Source organism: Notamacropus eugenii, chromosome 1 (genome assembly GCF_028372415.1).
Source record: "Notamacropus eugenii isolate mMacEug1 chromosome 1, mMacEug1.pri_v2, whole genome shotgun sequence".
NCBI classification, from domain to species: Eukaryota; Metazoa; Chordata; class Mammalia; order Diprotodontia; family Macropodidae; genus Notamacropus; species Notamacropus eugenii.
In genome coordinates, this window is record NC_092872.1 from 693048658 (window position 1) to 693062428 (window position 13771).

General features: G+C 41.2%; 1 protein-coding gene across 1 annotated transcript in view; it reads left to right on the forward strand.

Moving 5' to 3' along the window:
• CDH5 (cadherin 5) overlaps positions 1–13771 on the forward strand; it is a 51442-nt gene that overhangs the window by 15864 nt on the left and 21807 nt on the right. The window contains exon 2 of the mRNA XM_072635918.1: positions 12504–12728. Coding sequence (XP_072492019.1) covers positions 12525–12728 — 204 coding nt within the window. The 5' untranslated portion in view covers positions 12504–12524. The remainder of the gene's footprint in view (positions 1–12503; positions 12729–13771) is intronic.

The following is a 13771-nucleotide window of genomic DNA, read 5'->3' on the forward strand; positions in this document are numbered from 1 at the left end:
GACAGAGACAGAGAAAGAAACTGAGAGACAGAAAGAGATAGAGAGACACAGAGAAAGAGAGATACAGCAGGATTCTACCTATGTTTTAGATTCCCTCCCAGCTCTAACTTTCTTGGTTTTCTTGTCTAACATCTTATGTTTGGGGATCCCTCCTACCTGTAACATTCTATAGTCTCTATTTTAAAATTCTCTGTCCTAAGTGTCCTCCCAGCTCCATTTTCTCTATTTTCTATTCTAACATTCTATATTCTAAGGTGCCTTTCAACTCTGACTTCTGTATACCAATGATTCTAGAAGGGAGAGATCACTATGAGCTAGGATGGTCAGGGGGGGATTATCAGAGGCAGTGAGACTGACTAGTAGGAAGTAAAGAACTAGAGAGGACAAAGGAATGGCATCCTTACGGAAGGGAACAGGATGAATGATCATGGCAAAGCAAGAGAAGGAGAAGGAGAAGAATGAAAGGGCAGTGAATTTCCCATCAGGCTGGCTCTCCTTCCACCAGAAAGGTTATTTATCTTAATTCCAAAGCTCCAAGATTCAGCAAAGGTCTTGGGTCCCTTTCACTGAAGACCCATGTACTCTTCCTTTCAAAGGCATCTATCTGCAAACTGCCTTTTCTCTTCATTCATAGTTAAGAGCCAGTGGAGTCAAAACCCAAAGAGAGATTCATGTAGAAGATTCCTTTAATCTATTGTGAGCTGCTTAAGGGCAGAGACTGTTTTTGCTTCTCTTTGTATCCCCAGCATTTAGCACTGTGCCTGGCACATGGTAGGTGCTCAATAAATGTTTATTGACCAACTGTCCTTTCCTAAATTCATTGATATGGAGACCAAATTGTGGGTGGGATATGCAAATTCAAAAAGATTCGGTCTGAGCTAACAGTGAAACAGAAGCCGGAAATGGGCAAAGATGTCTACATCAGATTAAATTCATTTCTCTTCTGTGTTAGCCCCTGGGATAGGACACAAAGGACTGAGTGGACAAAGGCATTTTCACAAAGAACATGTGAAGGATTTTCTATATTTGGTCAAAGTCAAAATCCTTCCACCAGCTAAAGCCCAACAGTAATCAGCGAATCATTTCCTGATCTAACTGCTGTCTCTTGTCTACGTCAGCGTATATTAGCACATCAAATTTGTGAGTTTATCAAAGTGAAAATTGTGCTCAGGAATCTCAAGTTGAATTGCTTGGTTAGTTGTTCTAGTCAGGCAGTCAAGCAATAAGTCTGCTATGTGCTAGGCAACAAGAGCTAACAGTTCTTGATGAGGATGAGGTTAAATGAACAATACCACTTGAAAATAAATGGGTCAGCAGAGGTGAAATTTAAATGTGTTGATAACTGGCAGGCAGTGGATCACAATGAAAAGTAATCTGGACTTAAATTCAAACTGAGGTTAAAAACTGGATCTTGGAACATTTATGAACTATGTGACCATGGGCAAGAAAGGCACAATGAGTTAGGGAATAAAGTGCTGGACTTCGGGATAAAAAGACCTAAGTTCAAATCCTGATTCAGATACTTACTAGCTATATGAACCTCTTTGGACCTCAATGTCCTCAACTATAAAAACAAGAGGGTAGAGGATAAGCATTTATATAGCACCTACTGTGTGCTGGGCACTGTGCTAAGTGTTTTTTTACAAATATTAACTCATGTTTTCCTCACTACAACCCTGGGAGGTAGGTGCTTTTATGATTCCTGTTTTACATTAGAGGAAACTGAGGCAGACAGAGGTTAAATGACTTGCCCAAGGCCACACAGCTATCAAGTATCTGAGGTCAGATTGGAACTCAGGTCTAACCCTGACTCCAGGACCACCTCTATCTTCTGTGCCACCAGCTACCTCTAAACACAATATACACAATGACCTCTATAGTCCTTTCCAGCTATGATTCTATGACCTCTCTATATCTGTTTCCTCATCTGTAAAATGAGAAAAACAAAAATGTCACTACTTCACAGGACAGTGAAATAACAACTTCGTAAAAACTGTAAAAATACCATAGATATAAACTGTCATTATCACTGTTTGTTGATGGACAACAGACTCCTCAAAGGACTTTCCCCCTTGTGTAGAACATCTCATTCTGTCCCCTGCATTTAAAGATAACAGTGGTGAGGGAGTCCTTTTCTTGTGTGCACAAATGTGACTGAAAAGACAAACATGGAATTCTAAGGTATGTCCCTCCTATTCCCAAAATTGCATTTAATTAGTAACCTCTAAGCATGTATAAGGCTGAAAAATCTTTCTGAATCACATCCTTTGCCCCCATAAGACTCAGAAACTGAGTTGTTTGTTCTCAATGAGCCCTTCCTCAACTCCTTCCCTGGGTAATCAATCATCCAATCAACAAGCATTTATTAGGTACCCATCATTCGCAAAGACATAAGGAAACACAATCCTTGCCTTCAAGAAGCTTACTGTCTCTCAGGGGAGACCACATTGACATATAGTAGTAAGTACTAAATGTGTACAAGGCAATGGTGGGAGGCACTAGAAATCTGGAGCATTAGGAAAGATTTCATGAGCTTTGAGGAATAGTAAGGAGCAGAGTTTGCCTAGAACACCAGTGAAGAGGAGGAATGTGTAATAAGGGTGGGAAAGGAGGCTAGGACCAGAGTTATAAAAGGCTTTAAAATGTCAGACAGAGGCATATACATTTGAACCTGAAGGTCCTAGGGAGCCACAGGTGCTTACTGAGATAGAGAGTGACAGAGTCAGACCTATCTTAGAAATACTGATCTGGGGGCAGCTTTGTGGAGAGGGGAGGGACTGAAGGCAGGGAGACCAATTAATTAGAAAGTTATTACAATTATCAAAAACCACGAGGATGTGGGGATTAAAATTGTCCAACCTACAATAAAAGAAACTGAGGCACAGCTCTGAACCAATGACACTTTATTAAGGGGTCATGGTCCCCTCTAATGAAGTGGACCTCAGATCTTCCTCACAATCTGAGATGCACCATTATTCTAGGGCCTTATTTTTATAAGGCTTGATATCCGAACACTCTAACGGGACTATACAAAGTACAGAGTCTCATTGTTTGATAGACCTTGTTTCGTGAGACAAAAATCATGCATCAGCTAGAAATGGTATGCCAACAGGAGTGTCTCGGGTTGGACAAAGCATGGGGTACCTCCACTAAGCAGTCATAAGAGGGTCATAAGATGGTCAACTGCTTATGTTGGACTAAAGAGAATGGCCCAGAGGTACAAAAATAAGTTGGAGGACTTTCCGTGTAAAGCTTGATCACCATGACAAGGAAAAACAAGGGTGGAGGGCTTCTAGTTAGTTTCCTATGATTAAGCAAGTGAATTTATAATCTGCAGCTCACAGCTCTGGAGCCTAATGTACAGAACTTATAATCACTCCCCCTATGGAATCATAGTAAACTGATTGGAATAGCCTAGGAGTTCAAATGAATTATTTCTCACAAGAATCTGAGCTGGGGGGGGAGGGGGGGGATTGTGAACCAAAAGAAAGAAACAGATCCCAGAGATATGTCAGGGAGATAAAAATGACAAGATTTGGCAATGTTGCGGGGGCGGGGGGGTAATAAGAGTAAGTGAGAGAGGGCTTGAGGAAGTACTCAGATCAGTCAAAGCTGATTCTGAAGTTTCTAAGTCTGAGTAATCAGGAAGATGGTGGTGTCACCAACCTATGGACAAAAGGAAGCTGAAAGGAGAGGCAGGTTTAGGGGAGAAAGTACGATCTCAGATCTGGACATGCTGAGTGTGAGATATCGATGGGTATTGATAATCATTTCAGATCATTTGAACCTCAACAAAAGCCAGAGACTGAACTAGTCAACCAGTAAAAGCATCTCAGCCTAACAGCTTCTTTGTTCTCTGAGTAAACTCAGAGAATATCTCTTCCTTTGAGAACATGGTCAGATGGGGCTGACTTAAAGAGCATTTTTTCCTCCCTTTATGGCCATTAAGGATGAGATCCTTAACCTGAGACACTATCTTGAACAATGGGACTTTTTCTTAACAGTAAGGATATATATACTATGCTAAGGGCATGTTAATGATAAAGAAAATACAGATATCCTAGGTGGTAATTTCAATTAACACTTTGTCAGTTCTCTTATTGTATTTACCACCTAATCAATTAAGAAAATTGCTTTCTCATAATATGGTTAAATATATGCAGAAATCATAAATTTGAGTGACACACATACTGAATTGGGATTGTTTGAAAACATATTTAAACCTAGTCATCCTTTCATCAGACAGTCAGAATTCACATTCTAACTCCTTGTAAGTATACGTTCACTGGCTTTGACTGGCTTTAAGAGAATAAACAATATGAATTTACATATCACCTAGCCTGTTTGCTTCTTTTAACCAAATTTTCAGGTCTATAGTAGAGAAGAAATTCAAATTGGAATTGGAAATTCTCTCTCCCACTCTTGGCAGCTAAGCTCTCAACTGACTCTTTCCAGAGATCCATGGTGGGACCCATCTCTGTAGCCTTGGCCTTGAAGTCAGAAGACCTGGGTTCCAATTCTTAGCTCGCTACTTTCTGACAAATCACTTCCTCTTCCTGTCCTCAGTTTCCTCATTTTGCTCTGTGGATGATAGAGGAATAGTGAGACCCCAGAGTATTAAACTTGTCTTGGGGTTTATTGAGTTCTCCAGCAAAGGAGTCCCCCACCCCCATCCATGTAAAGGACAAATCACAAGGGAAGAGGAAAGCTTCAGGAAAAGGAAGATTGGGAGGGGATGCTGCATGAGCTGGCTGATTAGTAAAGATGCCTTAACCAGAGTGATGAAGCTGATTCCTGAAATTGGAGAATCTTTGAAGTCTGCCTGAACAGGGGATGTTCTTGTGGAGGGGTCATTGAGGAAGGGAATATGGCAAGGAGGGTCCTTTCATTAGTGAGCTAATATTTAACACAAGATGGAAGGAATTGTGCTCAGTTTGTGATCCACAGCTGCTAGCAGGCACAGTAGATAGACTGTTGAGCCTGGAGTCAGGCAGACGAGTTCAAATTCAGCCTCAGACACTTACGTGTCACTTGCATGACCTTGGGCAAGTCACTTAACCCTTTTTGCCTCATCTATGAAATGACAACAATAGCACACACCTCAGAAGGTTGATGATCAAAGTGCTTTGCAAACTTTAAAGTGCCATGTAATAATAGCTAACATTTATATAGTGTTTAGTATATGCCAGGCACCATGCTAAATATTTTCTAATTATTCTCTTACTTGAAACTCACAACAACCCTGAGAGGGAGGTGTTATTATTATCCCCATTTTACAGATGAGGAAACTGAGGCAAACAGAGGTTAAATGATCTGCCCAGGGTCATACAGCGAGTAAGTGTTGGAGGCTGGATTCAAACTCAGGTGTTCCTGACTCCAAGTCCAAGGCTCTATTCCCTGAGCTGCCCAATTGCTATAGTAACTATTACTACTACTACTATTATGATTGTGAGTATATAAGGAGTATAGTATTCATTGCATCCTACTCATAGCATTCTCAATGCACTACCTCTGAATGAAAAAATGAATTTTAAAAAGCATTTGTTAAGTGCATGCTATATTCTGCGCTCTATACTAAGTCCTAGGGATATAAATATAAGCAGACAAGAGTCCCTGCCTCAAAGATCTGACATTCTAATTGGGGATGACAACACATACAGGGGAATTACACTGTTCAGTTATTTGAGTTGTGTCTGATTCTTTGTGACCCTGTTTGGAATTATCTTTGCAAAGATACTAGAGTGATTGGCCAATTTCCTTCTCCATCTTATTTTATAGATGAGGAACTGAGGCAAACAGGGTTGAGGGACTTGTCCAAGGTCACACAGCTAGGAAGTACCTGGGGCCAGATCTGAACTCAGGAAAGTGAGTCCTATTGACTTGCCCAGCACTCTATCTTCTGAGCCACCTAGCTGCCCCACAGGGGAATTAAGGGATACCTCAAAGAACTGTGAGGAAACTGATTTGTCATTCTTAAACCTTAAAACAGTCCTGAAATGTGAGCACTTCTCTGCTGCTACCTAAAATCCCTTGGGAATGGGGGAGGGGTGCCAGAGAGGGAAAAGAGAAGGACCTTCTCACAGTGAGAAAGTCACCAAAACTTCCCAAGGCAAGCAGGCCTCACTGGCGTCTCTCAGGGGCCATGAACTCTCTTACATGACATTTCCAAGTTTCACTTCCATTGGCTTTTTCTTTCTTTTTTCTCCTCGATCCCTCTGCCCGCCCCATACCTAGTAGAAAGTAGCTCAAAGCCTAAATATTCTCCAGAGACTCCCCTCATTTGACGTCTTCAGGCAGAGGTTGGACAATCATTCGTGAATGTTCTTGTAGAGAATGAGTGGGACTCAATGTCCCTTTCACTTCTCAAATTCTATAATTCTGTGATTCTTAAATCTATAGCAGAAAGAGCACCGGACCCAGCAGGGGTATCTGAGTGGGGAATAGGACTTCTTTTTGTCCCCTATAATCTTCTCCTACCCCTACCACCTCCTGCCATGCCAGAATAAGGATAATTATAATCATAATAATAGCATTTATAGAGCACTTTAAGATTCACAGTGTGATTTAGAATATTATCTGATTTTATCCTCCCAACAACCCCGGCAGATCAGTGCTTTTATTATCCCCATTTTACAGATGAGGAAACTGAGGCATACAGAAGTTAAGTGACTTGCCCAAGGGTTACACAGTAAGTGTGTGAGGTATGATTCAAATTCAGATTTTTCTGACTCAAAGCTCAGGGTTCTTATTCACTAACATAACATGATATATTGGCAAGACCATTGGATCTGGAATCAGGACACCTGGGTTCTAAGAGCATCTCCACTCCATGCACCCTGGGTTTTAACCTACTTGAATGTGTTTCTTTTTAAAATAAGGTTATATAGTAGTTGTGCTACAGAGCTCCCACAGGGCTATTGTGAGAATGCAATGATGTGTTATCTACAGGGCACTTTTTAAACATGAAATAAAGGTAAATGTAAGTCATTATCATTAGTCCCACTGTCTCATCTTACAGATAGGGAAATGAAGGCTCCTTAAAGGGAATTGTCTTGCCCAAGGTCCCACAGAAAGTTAGAAGCAGAGTCTGAATTATAACTCAGGTTTCCTGACTCTCAGACCAGGCCCAAGGCACAGTTCACTCCCAGGAGAAGAAGAGCCAATGGTCCCAGTGGCCCCATCCCTCCCCTGTCATTTTTACATTTCTCAGAAAACCATTGGTGTCATCAGCTCTTCCTGAGGTCAGTTTGGAGCCATTCAAATGTAATAGTATTACTAGAGTTCACAGAACTCCCTCAGTGAGCAAAAGATCTGCAATTTCCTGCTTCAGCTCTTTGCCCTTTCTTAGAACTTCCTCTCACTTGGACCCACTTTTCTTTGGAATGGTGCTGTTGTTGCTCAGCTGACTCTCACACAGACCAACCAGTCAAGGTAGGAAAGACCTTTGTTCGGGGACTTTTACAATAATGGCTATTGTCTGCCAGGCAGATGCAGAGGCTTCCCAGGTGATCTTCCTTCAACACAATTCAGGAGCCTTCAGTGGCCATACCCTGCCTGGATCAATGAATTCATCTAGACCAGGGATAGGAAACCTGAGGCCATGAGACCCACATGCAGCGCTCTCGGTCCTCAAGTGCATCCCTTTGACTGAATTCAAACATCACAGAACAACAAATCCCTGGATTCAAAGGGCCACACCTGAGGACCCAAAGGGCCACATGTGACCTCAAGGCTGCAGGCTCCCCACTCCTAATCTAGGCTGTTTAGGACAAGGCTCAATGCTTCAGTTAAGGAAATCAAGGCCACCATTTTGATCACTCTGTGGGGTAGGAAGATTCATTAATCCAGCTCTTCTTATTATATTAGAGCTTGAAAGAATCTTAGCACATAAAATTTCAGAGCCAGAAGGGCCCTTAGAGCATAAAATGTCAGAGCAGGGAGGAGTCTTGAGGGCATACAATATTTGAACATAAAATGGCAGGGCTAGGAGAGACCTTAGAACAAGGGATATCAGAGTCAGAGGGAAACTTAGAACAGAAAATGTCAACAGAAAGGGGCCTTAAAACACAGAACTTCAGAGCTGGAAAAAACTTAGAATATAGATTGTCAGAGCTAGACGGCATCACAGAACACAGAACATTATTGCCAGAAGGGATATTTAATGTTCCTAACTCCCTTCTATCTCTGATGTTCTGATTTTCTGAGACCATATAGTATAAACCATTCATTTGACTAACCATTTGACAGAGCTACAAAGGCCCACGGTCACAAACCAAATGAGAGGCTATCTCTTATTTGTAAAATGGAGAGAACATCGGCAATGCAATGATCCAATACAGTCTCAAAGAATACATGATAAGTATGTTATCTGCTCCAGAGAAAAACCTGATATTGTCTGGATACAGACTGAAGCATGCTATTTTTCTCTTTCTTTCCTTCATTTTTGTTTTTATTTGAGTCTTCTTGTACAAAATGATTAAATGGAAATGTTCTATATGATTGTACCTGTATAACCTATATCAGATTATTCACCATCTCAGGGAGCAAGAGGGAGGGAGGGAGGGATAGATTTGGAAATCAAAACTTTTTTTAAATGCTTAAAAAATTCTTTTAACATGTAATTGGGGAAAAGTAAAATATTATTTCAAAATGGAGAGAATAAACCCCTGCCTACTTCACCGAGCTACAGTGAAGATCCAATGAAATATTATTTGCCTTTGCAATCTATAAATTGCTACACAAATGTGACATGTTACAATTATTACTGAGCTGAGAGCTGAGTGACCAAGGAGAGATGTAGAGTATGCTTCTTTAGGAATCATGTAATGGAGGAAAATGCCCTCCTCAAGTCAGCTGAGGGCCCCTTGGCTTGGGAGAGGGATATTGAAAGGTCAGTCAGTTTCAGTCTTATTTCCTAGAATCTCAAGTTCATCTAATCCTACCCCAGAGCAGCTAGGTGGTACAGTGGATAGAGTACTGGGCCTGGCGTCAGGAAAACTCATCTACCTGAATTCAAATCTATGAGACCTTAGGCAAGTCACTTAACCCTGTTTACGTCAATTTCCTAGGAAACGGCAAACCACTCCAGTACCTTTACCTAGAAAACCCAAAAATGGAGTCACGAAGAGTCAAACACGACTGAAACAATTGAACAACAAATGAATAAGTGCTTATCATAAGTCAGTCAGGGATACAAAAAAAGGCAAAAGATAACTGAGCATCCTACCCCAAGCCCTAAGCACCATGGGATAATGGAGAGAGTGCTGGATTTGGAGCCAGAAAAACCTGCGTTCAAATCCACCTCTGATACTTACTATGTGACTCTAGGCAAATGAGGAGAGTGGATGAGATAGCCCCTAAGGCCCCTTCTAGCATTAAATCAATACCCAATAAACATTCATTAAGCACCTGCTATGTATCAGGCACCGTGCTAAACAACAGATACAAAAAGAAGTAAAAGATGGTCTCTGTCTTCATGATCTAATGGGGAGACAACAATCAAACAACTATAGAGATGATAAATTTGAAATAATTAAGACAGGGAAGGTATTGGAATTAAGAGGAGATGGGAAAGGCTTCCTGTAGGAGGTGGAATTTTGGTTGGACTTAAAGGAAATCAGGAAGGTCAGTAGTCAAGAGTGGAGGTGGGAAAGCATTCCAGGAAGGGGGGTCGGCCAGAGAAAATGCCCAGAGCTGAGAAAGGCAAGGAAGCCAAAGCTATGAACCTGTTTCTTCTCTTATCTGGGTAATCAATCAGAAGGGAAGAGTTTTCTCCCTCTCTACAGATAATCCCAAATTTGTCTCTCTGGTCTCTGTTGTAAGGAAAAGAACACTAGATTTGGGGTCAGAAGGCCAGGGTATAGAATCGCAGGTCTGCTTCTTACTTCTTGCCTGTGTGACCCTTTGTAAATCACTTCATCTATGTGTATGAAAGGGATCTCATATATAAAATGAGGTGGCTAGACTTAATGATGTCTAAGGTCCCTCATAGATCTAAATCTTATGGTCCTATAATCTTTTTAGAAAATTCCTGTGACCCTTCTGGAGAACTGACTCCCAATTAAAGAAATTCAGACTTATACCAGAGCTACCAAGTGCCTGATAGCCAGTTGGCAGTGGAGGTGTCTACCTCATTACCCATCCTTTGTGATGGATGTTAAGAAAGGAAACAGTGGCTGTGGGAAGTATCCAGACTCCAAAGTGGGTTGTGTTTATTTCTCAAAGGGCCATTTGGATTATAGGGAGTCACAGTCTAGAGAAATTAGAATTATATTGTTCTTTATTTAAGATTCCCACCAGAGGCCCACATGGGTGGTGTCTATACTGGGTGATGTGAAGGAGAAAAGCCTCCCTCCCCACCAAAAATTCTCCTGCCAAAGTAGATATCTAAAATTCCACATTTAGAAAACCTTTCCTCTAACTAATGATATGATATGCCCAGTTTAAATTCAAACACTTCAGAGAGGTATTAGGACATTATCCTCTGTGAACACTTTAGTATGAATGAGCTTTTCTGAAAGCATGTATGGATGGAGATATGGGAAGACTAGGCTGGTGTGTCACCACATGGAGGGGGGACAATGGATGAGGTAGCAGAAAGTCCTCAGTGCCACCACCTCTCACTCATTAAATAATTCCCAAGGATGAGTTCCCTCAGTAGTCAAAAGAAACTAACTCTTCATCTTCCTTCTCCACATTCCAGGGTCATGGGCCCAGGACCCATAACTTCAAGGCATGCAGGGTCAGTTCCCTAGATGGAGCCTCTTATTGGAATTAATAGAAAATGAATTTAACTCCCTGAACTCTGGTAGGAAGGGGGAAGGAAGATGGAAGGCACAAGCTGGAGGAAAGAGAAGAGACAGAAGCAAAAAAAAATTTAGTAGAAATTCACAGTATAAGGAAAATAAAATCATTCATCCATCAGGGAAGAGGAAGAGGTAGGAAGTGAGAGCCAAAATATGTTAAGGGACTTTAGAATATAGAATATTAGGGCTGGCAGGGAGCTTGGCCATCAAGTGGTTTGAGCCTCTCATTTTACAATGGAGAAAACTAAAACCCAGAAAAGAAAACAGCCAAGTTTCCATAATCAACCTAAACTCATACAAAAACTAAAGGAAAGAAGGAGGCTCTTCACACCTAATTTTACCCCATTGGCCCCTCAGAATCTAAAACTGAAATCATCACTTTCCCCTATTACCACCCGCTCCCCTTCTAACTTCTCTGTTTCTGTCATTAGAACCTCTGTCTTCCACATCACTCAAGTTGATATCCTTGGAATGATCTTTGACTATGCCTTCTCCTCCCAAGCCAGGTGGCAACTACTCATATGGTATCTCCCACATCTGTCACCTCTCATCTACTCCTACTGACGAGACCCTAATTCAGTCCTTTTTCTCTTTTCACCTAGAATTTAAGAACAGACTTCCAACTAGTTTCTTTGCTCCTAGCTTCTCTCTTCTCCAATCCATCCTTCATTTAATAGCCCAAGATCTCCCTCTGTGTAATTCCTCCATTCAAAAATCTTCTATAATTATATATAGTATGCAGTTATATAGAATTATATATAAATGGTAGCTTCCAAGTGACTCTCAATTAAAATACAAACTAGTTGTGGCATTCAGGGTCCACAATCCTTCTGTGATCTACCTTCCCAATCTTTTCTCGTACTAGTAGCCTTCATATGGTCTCATGGACTACTCTCCATCTGCCATTGTCATCCTTAACGCTCTTGTCTCCATTTCTTTGCTCTTTGCTTTCTCCATGCCTGACATGGGTTTCCCCTCCATTCCCCTTACTTCAATGTCCTCTCAGATGCTTCATCCGTGAATCTTCCCCTCAACAAATAACAAACTACTGTGTGCAAGTTATTGCACTAGTCCTGGAGATATTTAAAACAACAACAAGACAATCTCTGCCTTCAACATTCTCTGAACTCTTCGGACGAAAATATTCTCTCCTTGCTCAAGTTCCTCATCCCACTTTGCCTGGACCACAACTTGACATATATCTCATTCTTTTAGCATAGATATAATGCAGACTCCTACTCTCAAAAAGCTTACAGTCTGGGGGGGAGGGGAAGAATATATATAAAAAGCTTCTCCCCCCTCAGAACCAAGTAAAATCCCTCTCAGTTATAGTAATTATTTTATATTTAAATTTAAAATTTTCTATTTAATATTAATTTAATTAATGGGATTTCTTAGGCAAGTAAATAGCTCAGTGGGAGTGTACTAAGCAAGCAAGGTGGTGCAGTGCATAGGGCACTGGGCATGGATTCAGGAGATAAATTCAAATTCTAGCCTCAGACACTTAGTAGCTATATGACTCTGGGTAAGTCACTTAACCTATCTGTGCCTCAACTTCTCCATCTGTAAAATGGGGATAATAGAGCCTACCTCTCAGAGTTGTAAGGATCAAATGATATAACATTCGTAAAATGCTCTTAAAATGGTATATAAATGCTCATTACTCTTTTTTTAATCTGTCTTTACCTTTTTCTATAGACTTGAGCAGGTCACAGGAAGATGGAGAAGCAGATCTTCATCATCTTCCTGGCTGCAGCCTGCAGAAGTGAAATGAGAGCCTCTGCAGAGGCAGTGAGCTACTCCCTGGAGCTCCCCCTCTCAGGGGCCCAGGATGCTCGCCCACGCTTTAAGAGAGATTGGATTTGGAACCAAATGCACATCCAGGAAGAGATGCCTGGCAATCTCCCTCATCATGTGGGCAAGGTAAAGGATTCTCTCCTTCAGAGGCTGCCTGTCCTTAGAACCTCCTGCAGCAAGGCAAACAGCTTTCCCAAGGCCCCTACTATTCAATCCCTACTACCCTAGACCTTCTGGGAAACATGGAATCACTGAGAATTATAGTTGGAAGTTGGAAGTGATCATGGACTCTAACCCTCTTAGTTCACAGATAAAGATACAAAGTTTCCAAGAGCAGTAATTACTCACTCAATTGAGTGTTACAGAGTTTCCTGCTCTCAAGGGGATTACAATCAAGGCGAAACAAGAATAACACACATGAAACTGTTAGGATGCGAGTTATAGTTTCTACAGCAATGTGTGTATCTCTAAATGTTGTAGGAAGGCCTTTGCTAGGCACACTCATCATGGATTGAACTGGTCTGGGAAGGTTTCCTGGAGGAGGTGGGCTTTGAAGTAAATGAATAAACCTTGAATAACGAAGAAAAGGCAGAAAGATCTTTCTGCCATACACAACTTGGTGTCAGTAGCAGAGTAGGAGGTAATCTGGAGGAGTGAGGAGACTGCATTCAAAATTAAAGACATGGTTTCAAATCCTGAATCACACTTTAACACAATCCAGCAAACATTAAGGATGCTAGATACACAAAATTATATATATATGTATATATATGTGTACATATATATACATATATATAAAACCTTGGGCAAATTACTTCTCTTTAACTGACCTCAGTTTTCTATCCTGTAAAATGAGGGAATCATTCATCTAGAGCTGGCAGTGACCTAGGAAGTCCTCTAGACATACTTGCTTATTTTACAAATGAGGAGACTGAGACTCATGAAATTTGTGATAAGCCCAAGCTCAAAGAGATGGTCAAATTTGAATCCAGGTCTTCTAACTGGAATACTAATGTTCTGTCCATGGTGCCTCCCCCGCCATTTCTAAGGTGTTCTTCAAGCCTAAGTCCAAGGATCATCTCTCCTAAGCTCAGAAAACACTGAAGCTCCTCTACTTTGGGGTCCAAATTGGAATCTCCAAGTTGGAAGGGATTTCAGAGGCCAATCTA